The sequence below is a fragment of the Ruditapes philippinarum genome, unplaced genomic scaffold (assembly GCF_026571515.1).
Source record: "Ruditapes philippinarum isolate M1 unplaced genomic scaffold, ASM2657151v2 ctg419_1_1_1_1, whole genome shotgun sequence".
Lineage (NCBI taxonomy): Eukaryota > Metazoa > Mollusca > Bivalvia > Venerida > Veneridae > Ruditapes > Ruditapes philippinarum.
Genome location: NW_026865421.1, coordinates 1,240 through 19,004, shown reverse-complemented (window position 1 = coordinate 19,004; position 17,765 = coordinate 1,240). Strand labels below are relative to the sequence as shown.

At 34.8% G+C, this 17,765-nt stretch overlaps 2 protein-coding genes across 2 annotated transcripts; one reads left to right on the top strand and one right to left on the bottom strand.

The window, feature by feature from the left end:
• Window positions 1–8,552: 8,552 nt before the first annotated feature.
• LOC132728947 (uncharacterized) lies at window positions 8,553–11,432 on the bottom strand. Its single transcript, XM_060714676.1, has one exon. The coding sequence runs from the start codon at window positions 11,219–11,221 to the stop codon at window positions 8,675–8,677; it is 2,547 nt and encodes an 848-aa protein (XP_060570659.1). The 5' UTR covers window positions 11,222–11,432; the 3' UTR covers window positions 8,553–8,674.
• A 2,784-nt stretch (window positions 11,433–14,216) lies between these two features.
• Window positions 14,217–17,295, top strand: LOC132728951 (uncharacterized). Its single transcript, XM_060714679.1, has one exon. The coding sequence runs from the start codon at window positions 14,640–14,642 to the stop codon at window positions 17,067–17,069; it is 2,430 nt and encodes an 809-aa protein (XP_060570662.1). The 5' UTR covers window positions 14,217–14,639; the 3' UTR covers window positions 17,070–17,295.
• Window positions 17,296–17,765: the final 470 nt, after the last annotated feature.

Below are 17,765 nucleotides of genomic sequence, written 5' to 3'. Positions count from 1 at the left end.
TGACCACTAGGATGTGTAGACTGGACTGGCTCTTTACTGGTTAGACCATTAGGATATATAGACTGACCTGGCTCTTTACTGGTTAGACCACTAGAGTGTGGAGACTGACCAGGCTTTTTACTAGTTAGACCACTAGGATGTGTAGACTGACCTAGTTAGACCACTAGGGTGTGTAGACTGACCAGGCTTTTTACTAGTTAGACCAATAGGATGTGTAGACTGACCAGGCTTTTTACTAGTTACACCACTAGGATGTGTAGACTGACCAGGCATTTTACTAGTTAGACCACTAAGGAGTGTAGTCTGACCTGGCTCTTTACTGGTCAGGAAACTAGAATGTGTAGACTTGTCTGGCTCTTTACTGGTCAGAACACTAGGATGTGTAGACTTGTCTGGCTCTTTACTGGTCAGAACACTAGGATGTGTAGACTTGTCTGGCTTTTTACTAGTTAGACCACTAGGATGTGTAGTCTGGCCTGGCATTTTACTAGTTAGACCACTAGGGAGTGTAGTCTGACCTGGCTCTTTACTGGTCAGAACACTAGGATGTGTAGACTTGTCTGGCTCTTTACTGGTCAGACCACTAGGATGTGTAGACTGGTCTGGCTCTTTACTGGTCAGAACACTAGGATGTGTAGTCTGGTCTGGCTTTTTACTGGTCAGAACACTAGGATGTGTAGACTTGTCTGGCTCTTTACTGGTCAGACCACTAGGATGTGTAGACTGACCTGACTCTTTTCTGGTTAGATCACTAGGATGTTTAGACTGGTCTGGCTATTTACTGGTTAGACCACTAGGATGTGTAGACAGGCTTGGCTATTTACTGGACAGACCACTAGGATGTGTAGACAGGCTTGGCTATTTACTGGTTAGACCACTAGGATGTGTAGACAGGCTTGGCTATTTACTGGTCAGACCACGAGGATGTGCAGACATGCTTGGCTATTTACTGGTTAGACCACTAGGATGTGTAGACAGGCTTGACTATTTACTGGTTAGACCACTAGAATGTGTAGACAGGCTTGGCTATTTACTGGTTAGACCACTAGGATGTGTAGACAGGCTTGGCTTTTTACTGGTCAGACCACTAGGATGTGTAGACAGGCTTGACTCTTTACTGGTCAGACCACTAGGATGTGTAGACTGGTCTGGCTCTTTACTTGTTAGACCACTAGGATTTGTACACTGACCTGGCTCTTTACTGTTGACACTGGCAACTCATTATCTTTGTTCACTGGTACATGCAAAGGTTAAGTCAGCCAGAGTTGAGTCTGACTAAGCCCTTATACCGGTATGTTGGTAGCTCAATGATTTTGTATATTGACCCCTTGTAGTTCCAAGTTTAATGTCAGGCAAGCCCATGTAAGAAATTGAGCAAATTAGAGGTTAATTGATAAAAACAAACTTTGCAATTTTCTCTCATTAATGTTTAAAAGGTATTTTTTATCATAATATGCTTTAGAATTTTATATTTAGATAATTAGATTGCAACATACGAGTATATCTTGATAGTTTGATATGGCTCGATGTCTTGCAATTTGATTTTGACATATAATTTGTATATTATTCTCAGAGTTATTTTTGATTACCACATATTTCTTTAGTTATGGCAAAGAGAAAATTAAGATATTTTATCAAACAACTTATAATTATGCAATATTTATAAAAAAAAGACACATATCTTACTTCAGGATAAGATCAAATATTCTGATTATTGACCTCAAAATGCTCCCTTATTTTTAAGGTTTTGTATTGTCAGAAAGTTGCGTTGTTGTCCTTAAAAGGACATCATACATTCATTAAGTCTTGTTCCTGTATTTCATCATTATTGCTATATACAAAATGCATTTTCCTTGATTGTTAACCACATTAAGACACCATACTTTGACCCTTTGTGTTATAAGATTGTTACTGTATGTGAAGAGTTTTTGTTAAAATTTGTTATTACAGAAGTTCAACTGTATTCATGCTTTGAACTACTAGAATAAATTGCTTTGATAATCGTATTGTTTTTCTATTTATCATAGGAATGCTTTTTGTGACAGTCATAAAATGATCCATTCTAATAGATGTTTAAAAAAGTACTATGGTAGATACTTGAAAAAAAAGCATCATAACAGCAATGTAACAATAGGTTAAATTGATTAACTTATACTTGGCATCAAGCAATTATCTTTAACTTGGCATCAATCTTTTGTATTCAGTATGGCATTAGTCTATTATCTTTAGCTTGGCATTGTTGTCGTTAACTTGGTATCAATCTATTATTTTAAACTTGACACCAATCTATCATCTTTTACTTGACATCAACCTATTATCTTCAACTTGGCATCAATCTATTATCTTTAACTTGGCATTGATCTATTATCTTTAACTTGGCATAAATCTATTATCTTTGACTTGGCATCAATTTATCATCTTGAACTTGGCATCAATGCATATATCTTGAACTTGGCATCAATAAATTATCTTGACCTTGGCATCAATATATTATCTTTAACTTGACATCAATATATTATCTTTAACTTGGCATCAATCTATTATCTTGACCTTGACATCAATATATTATCTTTAACTTGGCATCAATCTATTATCTTGACCTTGGCATCAATATATTATTATTAACTTGGCATCAATCTCTCATCTTTAACTTGGCATCAATCTTTTATCTTTAACTTGGCATCAATCTGTTGTCTTAAACTTGGTATCGAGAATCGCCATGGATTTTAGTTTTGGGATAATTCACTTTATGTGTAACTCTACTTGCTGGAAATAATTAGGCTTTGCCACCAATATATATATAGCCAGGCCAGCCTGCACATCAGTGAACATATCTGACTAGGCTTGTAAGGAATACCTTTATTTTAATGGACTGGTCTACATTCAAAGCAGGGCAAAATTATAACATAAATTCAGCAGGTTAATCTTGGTATTACAGTGGTCTATAGCAGCCAGCAGTGGTAGAACCCAGCAAGACAAACTGGCCTGGTTGCATACTGTTGCTAATACAGGCAAGTTTTTACTTGCCTCAAGCATTAGAGCCTTAAAATTTATCATTGCAGTTGTTTTAAACAGTCATTTAGCTATATATTTATATGTATACTAGCATCGGCAATATATGTATAAGAAGTTGCGTATCGTAAGAGCTTTTTTTCATGTGTTATTTGTGAATGTATTATTTTCTCAATCAGATAATTGTACTCAGAAGACTTGAGTGTTATCTAATAATGGCTGAAAAGGTATACTTGGATCTAAAATTTTAACCATGTTAAGACAAGACATTTGAGCCGCGTCACGACAAAACCAACATAGTGCGTTTGCGACCAGCATGGATCCAGACCAGCCTGCGCGGATGTGCAGTCTGATCAGTATCCATGCTATTCGCTATCAATTTCTCTACTTGTAATAGGGTTTGTTAGCGAACAGCATGGATCCTGATCAGACTGCGCGGATGCGCAGGCTGGTCTGGATCCATGCTGGTCGCAAACTCATTATGTTGGTTTTGTCGTGACACGGCTCATTTGTTCTATACTATCTGGTCCTCAGCAGATACCATAATTATTATGACAGGAACATGTCTAATTTATGATACTTTTTTGGTTTGTTTTTACGTCGCACCAACGCTGTAAAGGTATGGCGACTTTGAAGTTTAACTGATGGATGGAGATCTCAGGAGACCTACAGTACCTCTCTGTGTCTTATTTCAGGCACTTGAGTAGAACCACTGACGTTCCGTAAGCTAGCTAGATAGTTTACTCACATGAAAGATTCCGAAGTCCCTAGCGGGATTCGAACCCACAGAAGTGAGGGGCTTGTAGTTTGAAGTTGACGATTCGGTTTGTGATTTGCTACTGATATGAGGGATATTAGATAGGCATCACGTCTAACCTTAAGACTTGTCAAATGGCGATCAGCATCGCATACTGCCGAGTTCGTTTTGTCCTGAATCGCTCCAAATAGACTAAGTTGTCAGAAAAAACCAACAACAACAAAAGCGCGAAGTTCATTAGCATATTTAGTTATTTACGATATACTAGCCACGTTAAAATAGCCCAGGGACTTTATTCAATTCAAATAAAACACAAAATGTCTCAGATTGTAGCTGGTAAATTCTGCACAGTTTTCCATAATTATGTTGCCGATTGCCAGATTTTATACATTACTCCTTTATGTTTGTAGTTTTTCTATACATTACCAGAGTATTTTTAAAGGGAAAAATAGGCGTAGTCAATTCACCTTCATTTAGTTTTTAGCTCGACTATTCCCACAATACTAATAAGTTACTCATTTGTCGGGCTCGGCGTCCCTACGTGTAAGCTGGTATCTCCATACCTACTGAAGGGAATGGATTGAAACTTCAAACGCTTGTTCTCTGTGATTATCTAACATAATTGGCACAAGTCCCAGAACTTTGTTTTGCCTTTTTTTTTCATATTTATGCCCATTTTTCGACTTAGAAATTATTGGTTAAGTTTTTGCGTGTAAGCTGGTATCTCCGTAACTATTGAAGAGTTTGTGCCTTTTTGTGACAATTTTATGCATTAATAATAATCAAGTAGTGATTTACTTGATAAAATATCTTCATAACAAGCCTATATAAGTACCTTTTCGGGACAATTTTATGTATTCATATAGGTTAGCATTATACATGTAATACTCAATGAAACACCCTTGTGACAACTGTTTCGAATTGTCGAGCGTTGCTGTCCTCCGACAGTTCTTTTATAATAATATATTTTTGTATCATTAAAGCAAATGTGTTTTATACTGTTGATAGAAACATGAGAAAGTAGCGCCGTATGTGAAATTATTTGTCACCGAAGTAGCAAATGAAATCACGTGCCTTAAACATAATACTAAATCACTGTAAACTGTACTTAATGCAAAAGAAAAATATGGCCCGTAGTATTAATTTTTAAAGGGGTTTGAGAGTAATATTTATCTCTGTTTTTCTAGTCTTTAGTGTGCGTGCCAACTGTCATAAACAATATACTGTAGCTAATTTGGTTACATTGAACTTTCGACCGTATAATAGTAGATACTGCACTTTAAAATATTTCATAGTGGATGCGGATCTTCAGCGTTGTCACGTTTTTGCATTTCATATTAAATAATACGTGGAATTAAGCGGGAAGTTACACTAGCCAATGGTAATGCAAGTTTTAATAGCGTCTACCTATTATTCAGAAAGATCAAATACAATTTTAAAAAATTGATTGATTGAGGAGAGACTCCCTTTGTTACCAATAAATACCACGTATATATTTAATTCAAACACAATAGCATATTTTCTATTCAAAAGAGACTCCCTTTGTTGCCAATAAATACCAAGTATATTTGTAATTCAACACAATAGCATATTAAGATTATCCCTCTCTGTGACGTTTCGGGTCTGTGGAGGGGAATTACCGCTTTTCTATCCGATATTTGACCCAGTCATTGAAAAATTGAACAATGTAAAACTATTGTGGGAAATCCCTATAAATTCAATTTTCATTGGATATTTTACCAGGAAGCCAGGATAAAAGAAAATTAAAATCGATCTCCATTTACCCGAAGTTAAACCATTAATATTCGTATACAAAAGAAATCATTCAATCATGGATAAGGTTATTCATGTTAAAATAGATATGCGATATTAAATTACACATGTATTTACAAATAGAATAATGTATAGAAATAATTTCATTAGCTTTCAGCTGTTATATAACTTAAACTACTACAATAATAATAAAATGATTTAAAGGGACTCCACTAACTTTTTTGACATAGCGGGATGGAAATATTTTTTCAAAATAAATGTTCCATTCGAGGTTTGTCTAGACCAATAACATGTGTGTAAAATTTCAGATCACTCGCTCACTCCATTTTTCCGTAATAATATGAGCCGCGTCACGACAAAACCAACATAGTGGGTTTGCGACCAGCATTGATCCAGACCAGCCTGCGCAGTCGCGCAGTCTGATCAGGATCCATGCTGTTCGCTATCAGTTTCTCTTCTTGTTATAGAGTTTGTAAGCGAACAGCATGGATCCTGATCAGACTGAACGGATGCGCAGGCTGGTCTGGATCCATGCTGGTCGCAAACGCATTACGTTGGTTTTGTCGTGACGCGGCTCAAATATTGTTTCGATTTGATGTTTGTCTGGACCAATAACTTGTGGGCAAATTTCAGATCACTCGCTCACTCCGTTTTTCCATAATAATAATATTATTCTTATTGTGAAACTGAAAAACGATGCAACGCTTTTCATTAAAATCGAGCTAAGAATAAAAACAAAAATACGATCTGAGTATATTTCTTAATTATCTTTTGCCCATCTTTCTATTTCAGTGCCCAAGCTGATCTTTGTCAGAAATTCAAATTACATAGACCTCAGTGGAGTTCCTTTAAAATGTGATTTATATGCTCAGATATTATGCTAAAATGCAAATAACGATTATAAATACAAACAACCAATAAATGGGCACAATATGTACAATAAAGCATTAACAGAGTCTGTTTATCTTTGTAAATCTGTCACGTTAAATACCTCCAGCAAAGAAAGAAGAAAGAGTGACGCATACACTGAAAGATTCTTTTAACGTAATGTTCGTGCATTGAAATATACAATATAAATTGATCGACACCCCATACTTGTTGCTTGTTTATTTCATTTAAGGTTATAAATCAGTACAAAATCTTAAATAAATTTAACATGTCTATTTATAGGTAAAATTGTAAAAATAATCAATACAAAACGTATAATTAACGACTTCTTACAATTATTTTATTACAGCGATTATAACCGAATACATTCTTAAATGTAGCGACTTATAATTTCATACATCTCTGTGTTATAGGCGCCACATAGTTGTGAAAATATCTGTGATAAATTTTCATTCATTTCGATACCATGACGATAACTCCTGACATCGCGCACATACCAATTTAATAATCAATTGAGCCGCGTCACGACAAAACCAACATAATGGGTTTGCGACCAGCATGAATCCAGACCAGCCTGCACATCCGCGCAGTCTGATCAGGATCCATGCTGTTCGCTTACAAACCCTATAACAAGTAGAGAAACTGAAAGCGAACAGCATAGATCCTGATCAGACTGCGCGGATACTGATCGCAAACCCATAATGTTTGTTTTGTCGTGACGCGGCTCAATTAATGTTTTATTTCAATAAAGTATATGCTTCCCGATTGAATTATAATCTTTTAAAGCATTATCAAAACTTCATTACTATTGTTTAAGAAAGTTGGCGGGAATAACGTTTCTGATTTTGAATGGCTCGTCTGACACAGGCAAATGGCACACGGACTTCCCGCATCATATGCGAATCATTTTACACATCAAACATCTTTCTCAGGATGGGAAACATTAGGTTATTGTTAAAATTAATTATAATTTAAGATAAATGTTTAAAATCACAACACTTTCCCCGTGCAGACAGTTGAATTCATGCATATCTGGTCATCCGTCACGGATGAACGAGTTTATCAATATCATTTGCAGATAGTAACCAAAACAATTCTGATGAAACTTGATAATGATCTCTTGAACCATTCTATGAGAAACGGATCTGAGAAGTTGTGCGTTACAGGTGGTTTTCAGTCTATATAGAATATAGAGTTACGATAAATAACAAATGTCATGAATAAAGGAAGTGACGAATGGCACGAGTAAGTAAGTCATATATTTTTAAAAAGTCATGAACCACATAAATACAGAAAAACACGACTAAAGGAACTCAGTGATACCTTTAAAATGTTAAGAATATCGTGAATAAGAAATTCACCAATTACTTAAGAGAGAATCACCAATAGCAAAGTTTAAGAATGTCATCAATAGCAGGGATAAATGAATATACGAATACTGCGATAAAAGGAAGTCACGAATACCAAGAATGAAAGTCCCGAAAATGCAAGTCATGAAAATAAAGGAAGTGTCGAATAAAGAAAGCCAAAGAAAAAGAAAAAAGATAAAAAAAATTAAAAAAAACTTGAATAAGAAAGTAAGTTCCAAAACCTCAGATAACCTGGCGAAATGATGAGTTGAACTATTTATAAAGTACATGCACTATAAAATATCTTGAATAAGAATGCATGTACGCATGTATGTGAATAATAAAACCAAAAAAATAACTAAAATTCTAACAGATAAGTTTCAATGCATGTCATTCTGTCTTAAAACAAATAATATATATTTAGATTTCTTCAAAACGAACCTGTTTTCTATTTCTAGATAGAATGAAAATTCAGATGTTTTATAACAATGCAAAGCAACAGATCTTAAACTTATGCGTTTTGTTTCCTCATTAAATGGAAGCAACGTGTTTAAGCATGATTAAATTTTAGCCGGGTTCCACGATATTATAAGTCTTTGTAAACTACCCTAGACAGTTGTACAGTCCAATATTTGTATACGGAGATAAGAAAACATTGTCCTGCAAATACATTTGAAGAAAATGTAAATAAAAATATTTTTCAAACAAAGCAAGAAATTTCGAATGGGTTCCGAAGTGTAAAGCTGATGTATGTGAATGTTTTTTATGTACTGGTATTTTTACCGCCGACTCGCAAAATAAAACCGTGGCATTCCGAAGTAAACTATTCAGTGACTCAAATTCATATATGACTCGCCTGCTTCGCATCCGATTTAACCTTATTATTGTTTTCTTTTTAATTCTTGTCAGAGTTTCTTATTTTGGCTAATACCTTGTAACGTTTTGAATGTTTTGTGCACGGTCTTGCATCAATCGAGTCCGGTTCCAAATAACATTTTCTGTATTTACAGTTGCAAGACTTATTTCTGACTGATAATCGATTGTACCATCTTTTTCTTCTTTGTCGAGTTCCATTCTTTCGTTTTTTGCAACCATTGTTTAAGTTTTCATGTTCATGTTCGGGAATAACATTATCGTGTTCACGATCGTTTTCACGTTTTCCCTCAAAGGTTAGCGCGTTCAATATATAATTTTCGTCTGAAGAAAAGATCACTTTATTCTTTTCTAAGTCATCTTCGTTATCTAATTCCTCTTTCAAACAGCTGTTTTTATAGGATTTGAAATCATGATCAACTTTTTTCTTCGGCGGACAAAGGCGTTTTTTAAGACGATCAATCAATCTAGATTCCCTGTTTGTAAAGTTAATGTCATCCCTTATTCTAATGAAGGCTTTTAAACGTCGACTACGTACTTCGGACGTTTCAGAATTGTCGTAATTTACAACAACTATATTCTTCTTCGTGTCCATCGTGAAGTGCTTCCAAACTAAATCAAATTCTTGCACAGAGTTATCATCACAGAGATACATATTGCAGAGAAACACAACGTATGTCCTGCTTTTACTAATACCCTCTGCTATTGCATCAGCTCTGTGCGAGCCAAACCCTACGTCGTAAAAGGGGATAAAAAGTGAATATCCGTCTTCTTTCAATACAGGAACAACTTTACGTTCAATCCAGCGGAAAACGTCCATATTATTTTCAGCAAATGTGAACATTGCATCGTATTCAAAGTCGTCAACTTTTGCTTTTTTATTAAAAAGTTTTCGTTTCAAGAGCAGAATCTCGTATCTAAAGTAATACGATAACACACAAAATGTTAACAATAAAACTAGTATTAAGACTAAAAGTACCGGAATAAAATCAGGAACTGTCACCGTTGCAAGACAATCTAGAAAGTCTGAGGAAATATCTTCAGCTGGAACCAAACCTTTACTTGTGGAACAATTCAGATTTTCATGTGCACGGTTATTTCTGACCCAATCTCCTATCCATACATTGTCGCAGTTACATTCCACTGGATTTGTACCAAATATTATTCTGTTTGGATTCAATTTACGGAAAGAGTCAGGTAAATACTTCAATAATTGACCACTTATATCAATACGAACACCTTCACCAATATTTTCTACAGCACTATTATCAATTGTTCGTATATCATTTCCATTCAAGTTCATGCTAACTAGTCTGCTCATGTACTCTTTGTTAGTAAAATGGGATATTTCATTGCTAGGATCACTGCAATCTAAGTTAACTCTATCATTATTCCAATATCCCACTGGTGTAAAATCCGGCATACTTGTTAAACCCTTGCACACAACTTTGATTTCGTCATCTATTGGTGTATCGGTACAAGTACAACCTTTCGGGCAGTTCGGAAGGTCACATGTCAAGTCCTCAAATGATTGTGTTTTATAAATGCTGTTCAGATTTCTGCCTTTCATGTGTTCTGGAGTTCTGCATGTTGTATTATCAATATCTAATCTTGGCCAATATCTAGCTGCATCTTTACCCAAATCAGCTAAAACCGGATATATTTTGCAATCACAGGCAATGTCACTGTCGTCAAGGTCAAATTGACCTTTGAAATAAAATCCAAGCATTGAAAAGTCATCCACACCAAGGGTACTAAAGTTAAGAAACGAGTCAGTTGATGTGTTGCGTAAAATGATATTTCCTGGTCCGTGAATATTGTTTTCGTGCATAACGTAATTTAGTACGTTAGTCTCTGTTGCAATTTCGCATCCCTCATAGTTAATCTCGCAAAATGGACCTGGTCTTACAATATTTGTGATATCTATAGATTCTACGATATTGAAGGAAAAGTTTGCCACTAAAATGTTCCCATTCTTCTTTTGAATAGTATTAGGATCAAGTGTTTCAATATAATTTCTGGACATTGACACAATCCTCAAATAATTCATGTCCCAGAAAGTTACATTGCTGAGTTCCGTTATTTTATTGGAGTCAAGTCTGAGAGTATCCAACTTTTTCAAACATGTAATGGAACTTATGTCCTTGATTCTGTTAAAGCTAAGATCCAATGTTACAAGACTGTCAGCAAAGTCACATAGATTATCAGGAAATTTTGTAAGTCTACCATTTCTGTGAACAGCTTCGTATAAGGTATGATTTCCTGAAGGAATGAACAATGCTGATCCATAAATATCCTTATATTCAACATACAGCTGTCCAATTGTTACATTGCATGCAGTCGGATCAAGTTGCCAGCACGTGACAGCTTCACAACAACAACAGCGTTCGTCTTCATCAGGATTGTTGTAACAGTGATCTGGACAATACATGTCATCCCTTGAGTTGTTAACAGGTGCCCATTTCCTGTATCCATTAAATGTTGCATTTGTAGAAATGATCGCGAACACTGAATAGTATTTCAAAATTACAAAAAAGACAACGAAAAACAAGTAACTTGTTTTTAACATTATTATGTTGCAATTAAAGACGCTAATTCCGATATCAGTTATTATGTGCGTCTTCTATATTATGAACTACGCGCGTGACTATTTATATGCACTATATTTTCTAGTGCAGTGTTTGTGAACACAGTGAAGATATGTAAATAAAACGCGACATTTAATTTTCAACAAACCTTACGTACAATAAGAATCGCGTACTCGTTATAATGATTGACCAATTGTGTATAAAGTGTATAAAGCAGTTGTGAAGCAAAAGGTCATTCCACAGTTCAATGCGTATAAGAAGTACTTTTGCCGTTATTGATATACAGTGATAAAGGGGAAACATGGGAAAATATCGATCTGAGTTAACCTTCATCCTTTGTCCGTCCTTTATATTTATTTTTCTCCAAAACTTGCATTTTCTATTACAGTTTTGCACAGTGTTATAGGTAGAATAATCAAGTTATGTAGCAGAAATACTTTTTGACGTAAATTATGTTCATTGTTCTTGAGAATTAATTTGGATAGTTATTAAGCAATGACAAAATATTTATATTGAAACTGCAATGCGGAACGAATCTGATGATGTCAGAAAATACAAACATTGTTAAGCAACAACTACATTTCTCCCATGCTTTATTTGGACATGTTTATTATATTAAACATTAAACTCGTCACAATCATAGAGTTAGTCCTGTCTTCACATCAGTGCTGTCTGGCCAGGCTCTATATTTTTGATAGCTTAAAGTTTGCATTTTGATATTGAAATCCACAAAATTTGAACAGACTATTCAAGTTTCAAAGCTGGGCAATAGCAACACGTTAAGTATGGATTCTGTACGATTTGAGCTTGGGCACAGCAGCTATATATAAAACTAAAACAGCCTTTTCCAATGAAATTTTGAAATGGATCAGGGGTTATTCTGTTCGCATTTAAGCTTATTGATATATATTGACGTATTTAAGTATTTTTGTTTTGTTATGAATAAAAAAAATAATTAACAAGATATAATATCGGTCTCAGTGGTGTTTATCGGCTATCTAACTACGGTTTTCAGTTTTGATGCATAGGAATTGATCACGAAAGCGGTATGTCCTAGTTGTAATTACATAAAAATAATATGGATAAGGGTAAAATTCAAAACTTCCGCGTTGGTGTCTGAAAGGGATTATTATGCCCCCTTTGAAGAAGTGGGGGGGGGGGGGTATATTGCTTTGCATTTGTCTGTCGGTCGGTCTGTCGGTCCGTAGGCAAATGGTTTCCGACCAATAACCAAAGAACGCTTAGGCTTAGAAACTTTAAACTTAATATGAATATCATTCATGACCAGTAGATGACCCCTTTTGGAGTCAATGGGTCTATGGTCAAGGTCACATTGATCTTGTAGGTCAAATGGTTTCCGATCAATAAATAAAAAATGCTTAGGCCTAGGAACTTCAAACTTGGTATGATGATAGTTTATGAACAATAGATGTCCCCTATACATTTTGGGGTCTATGGGTCAAATTGACTTTGTAGGTAAAAATTGTTTTCGATCAATAACTACAAAGTGCTTTAGGCCTAGGAACTTCAAACTTGATAGGATGATTGTTCGTGACCAGTTGATGACCCCTTTTGATTTTGGGTCAAGGGGTTAAAGGTCAAGGTCACATTGGCCTTGTAGGAAAAAAATATTTCTAATCAATAATTAAAGAATGCTTGGGCCAAGGAACTTCAAACTTGGTTTGATCATTGATCATGACCAGTAGATGATCTCTGTTGATTTTGGGTCAAGGGGTCAAAGGTTAAGGTCTCATTGACCTTGACAGTAAAAACGATTTCCGAACAATAACTTAACTACGTTTAAGCCTAGGCACTTCAACCTTGGTATGATGATTGTTCATGACCAGAAGATGACCCCCATGGACTGTCTCTGAAGAGTATACCTAGAAAAGATTATGAACACGCATTTAAAAATTGGATTAAAAGACTAAATCTTTGTATATGACATGGTTGTGAGTATTTTGAAGAATTGAGATAATTATTTCAGCACTGTTAAAAAAGTTGACCCAGTTGCATTCATATTTGAACACACCTCGTATTAATTTTAGATTTTGTTTGCTAAAGTCCTATTTGACCTCATAAACTCTACTTTTTCAAAAGTTTTTTTTTAATTGTTGAACCATCTTTGCCTTGAGTTTCTTTTTTTGTGGTAATAGTACATCTATAGAGATTAAGTATAATGTATGGAAGTCAAAATAGTACTTTGTACAAATTTTGCTACTTTTAAATTATGATAAATAATCTAATAGTCATTTCTAAGTCATAATTTGACTTTTATAAACTGCTTCCCTAACGGTATTATGTCTTACTACTAGACTAACACTACCGTAAACCCTCAAAATCATGAATCATTTCTAACTGCATGGGATACATCGATGATATACGACAGAACTGTACATGTTAAATGAGCCGTGTCACAACAAAACCAACATAATGGGTTTGCGACCAGCATGGATCCAGACCAGCCTGCGCATCCGCGCAGTCTGATCAGGATCCATGCTGTTCGCTTACAAACCCTATTACATGTAGAGAAACTGATAGCGAACAGCATGGATCCTGATCAGACTGCGCGGATGCGCAGGCTGGTCTGGATCCATGCTGGTCGCAAACCCATTATGTTGGTTTTGTCGTGACACGGCTCAAATGTTGATGCTGCACACCAAAGACGCCGCCAAATGATGTGAACAGTCAATCAGCATTGAAAATCGTTCTCTATTACAGTTGAATATTTATATTCTTTTGAAAATAAATTAATAAACTAAATTACATTAATATATAATTAATGCACTACCCAGTGATGTTATTTTGTAAAGTTATTTTAAATTAACTAATTTACATATTAATGCGATGCCGTAAAGCAAAACCAAACAAAGGAACGTCGTAATACATGTAACATTATCCTATCGAGTATCTATATATACGTAAGTGATTGTTAAATGAAATCTGTGAAACAACTATTTAGTGGTTGTAATTATGTTTTGTAGCTTTATACAGCTGATTTAATTGGATAACAATAATGCTGACGTTTACATGTTTTATTTTTAACTGATCGACCCCTAAATAAGTAACGACAAGTTGGTGCTGAATACTTGGATAGAATTTATAAAAAAAACTTGAAAAATGAAACGATTTTTCATTGGACAACTTATAATTTCACCAATTAAGCCTTATTTAAAGAAGCGCTAAAATATACGGTATTATTCATTTACATTATCAGTGACTGGAAATATAATGGTTTCTTAAACGTGTTAAACATCAAATTGATTTTTCGAAATTCGAGACGGGCTTTGTCAATTCATTCTAAATCACCTCTAGTTTACGTTCGTTAAACTTTACCTCAAGGCGAAAGAGGACTGATTCTTTTAATTATATAGCGTAAGCGATATTCAGTGGTAAATAATGCAATTCAAAACAGTATATTTGAGTTTTGTATTTTTGTTTTCCATAGAATATTGTTCAGTGTTCGCGATCATTTCTACAAATGCAACATTTAATGGATACAGGAAATGGGCACCTGTAAACAACTCAAGGGATGACATGTATTGCCCTGATCACTGTTACAACAATCCTGATGAAGACGAACGCTGTTGTTGTTGTGAAGCTGTCACGTGCTGGCAACTTGATCCGACTGCATGCAATGTAACAATTGGACAGCTGTATGTTGAATATAAGGATATTTATGGATCAGCATTGTTCATTCCTTCAGGAAATCATACCTTATACGAAGCTGTTCACAGAAATGGTAGACTAACAAAATTTCCTGATAATCTATGTGACTTTGCTGACAGTCTTGTAACATTGGATCTTAGCTTTAACAGAATCAAGGACATAAGTTCCATTACATGTTTGAAAAAGTTGGATACTCTCAGACTTGACTCCAATAAAATAACGGAACTCAGCAATGAAACATTCTCGGACATGAAGTATCTGAGGATTGTGTCAATGTCCAGAAATTATATTGAAACACTTGATCCTAATACTATTCAAAAGAAGAATGGGAACATTTTAGTGGCAAACTTTTCCTTCAATATCTTAGAATCTATAGATATCACAAATATTGTAAGACCGGGTCCATTTTGCGAGATTAACTATGAGGGATGCGAAATTGCAACAGAGACAAACGTACTAAATTACGTTATGCACGAAAACAATATTCACGGTCCAGGAAATATCATTTTACGCAACACATCAACTGACTCGTTTCTTAACTTTAGTTCCCTTGGTGTGCATGACTTTTCAAAGCTTGGATTTTATTTCAAAGGTCAATTTGATTTCGACGACAGTGACATTGCCTGTGATTGCAAAATATATCCGGTTTTAGCTGATTTGGGTAAAGATGCAGCTAGATATTGGCCAAGATTAGATATTGATAATATAACATGCAGAACTCCAGAACACATGAAAGGTAGAAATCTGAACAGCATTTATAAAACACAATCATTTGGGGACTTGACATGTGACCTTCCGAACTGTCCGAAAGGTTGTACTTGTACCGATACACCAATAGATGACGAAATCAAAGTTGTGTGCAAGGGTTTAACAAGTATGCCGGATTTTACACCAGTGGGATATTGGAATAATGATAGAGTTAACTTAGATTGCAGTGATCCTAGTAATGAAATATCCCATTTTCCTAACAAGGAGTACATGAGCAGACTAGTTAGCATGAACTTGAATGGAAATGATATACGGACAATTGATAATAGTGCTGCAGAAAATATTGGTGAAGGTGTTCACATTGATATAAGTGGTCAATTATTGAAGTATTTACCTGACTCTTTCCGTAAATTGAATCCAAATAGAATAATATTTGGTACAAATCCAGTGGAATGTAACTGCGACAATGTATGGATAGGAGATTGGGTCAGAAATAACCGTGCACATGGAAATCTGAAATGTTCCACAAGTAAAGGTTTGGTTCCAGCTGAAGATATTTCCTCAGACTTTCTAGATTGTCTTGCAACGGTGACAGTTCCTTATTTTGTTCCGGTTCTTCTTGGTTTGGTATTTCTTTTATTGTTTACATTTATTGTGTTATCGTATTATTTTAGATATGAGATTCTGCTCTTGAAACGAAAACTTTTCGATAAAAAAGCAAAACCTGACGACTTTGAATACGATGCAATGTTCTCATTTTCTGAAGACAATATGGAGGTTTTCCGCTGGATTGAACGTGGGATCATGCCTGCACTTCGCAGAGAAGGGTACTCGGTTTTTGTTCCGTTTTACGATATCTCGTTTGGCAGTAAAAAAGAGGACCATCTTACTGAGGGCATAAATAAGAGCAGAAACTATGTGGTATTTCTCTGTAGCAAATATCTTTGCGATGAAAGCTCTGTTCAAGAATTTGAAATATTATGGAAACAGTTCTATTCGAACGCTTCTAAGAACATTATTGTTGTAAATTTTGACAATTTCTCAAGTTCAGAAATTAAGAATAAGCAATTAAGTGCTTTCAGAAGAATTGAAGACGATGTTAATTTCATAGACAGAGAAATAAAAATTTTAGAGCGCATGAAGCAACGTATTGGTCCTCCGCGAAGCAAACCTTTGAATGTCATTGTAACTGTTGATGAGTTTCAGACAAGTTCCAAAGATGCCTGTGAGATAAAGAATGATATAGTTGATAAAGAAATGAAAACTGTACAACCCAAAACGGTGCACGAACGTCTTGCGCAACCGAAAAAGACTACATGTAATTGCCGATACAGGAAATGCTATTTATGCGCAACGGATATGAACAGTGATGGGAAGTTAAGAAATAGTACTTTATCAGTAGGAATAACAAGACATAGATGCTTTGGAAAAAAAACATATCCTATGAACTAAAACCAAATGCTCTAAGAAAGACAGAGGCACTACGTGTTTTGTACCAGCTTGTTTTTAAGGCATCTTTCAATTCGAATTATCACAAATACAAATACAAATTAATCATGCAACGTTTTTGTTCATCTTAAGTCTTTTGTTAAATGCATTCAAAGAAAACTGCTTTTATTTTATTTGTATTGTTTAAATATTGTGTTATTTTTTTTTTACTTTAATGGTATAAAGCCATATCTATTGAGAATTTTTTTTTTCATCTTACCATGTGTAAATAAATAAACTGAGAGAATCAAAAGAATATAATTACCTCTTGAAACTTGATGCCCAAATAATGTAATGAAAGAATTGAAAGAACGTAGTTAATACGCCTTTTTAATTGCTACTTTACCTTCTTTTCCTTTTAAGTATTATTCATAGTTTTCACAAAAGGTAGTAAAATACAATCACTAAACGGACCACTTTAGGACCAGTACAGAAGTCCGGAATAATAAAGTAAGGATTGTACAATTTTTAACATTACGTATGGTTTTGTTTCGTATATATATAATGTTTAATGTGATTGGCTAGTAGATTTGAATAGGAGAAAAAATAGTTTTCAACAGTTATTTTAATTAAAGAAAATGTTTGTCGTGGCAAACGTTGTAAATAAGTAATTTATAAACTTGAGTAAGAATACACAGAATGAATGTAACCTACCATAAG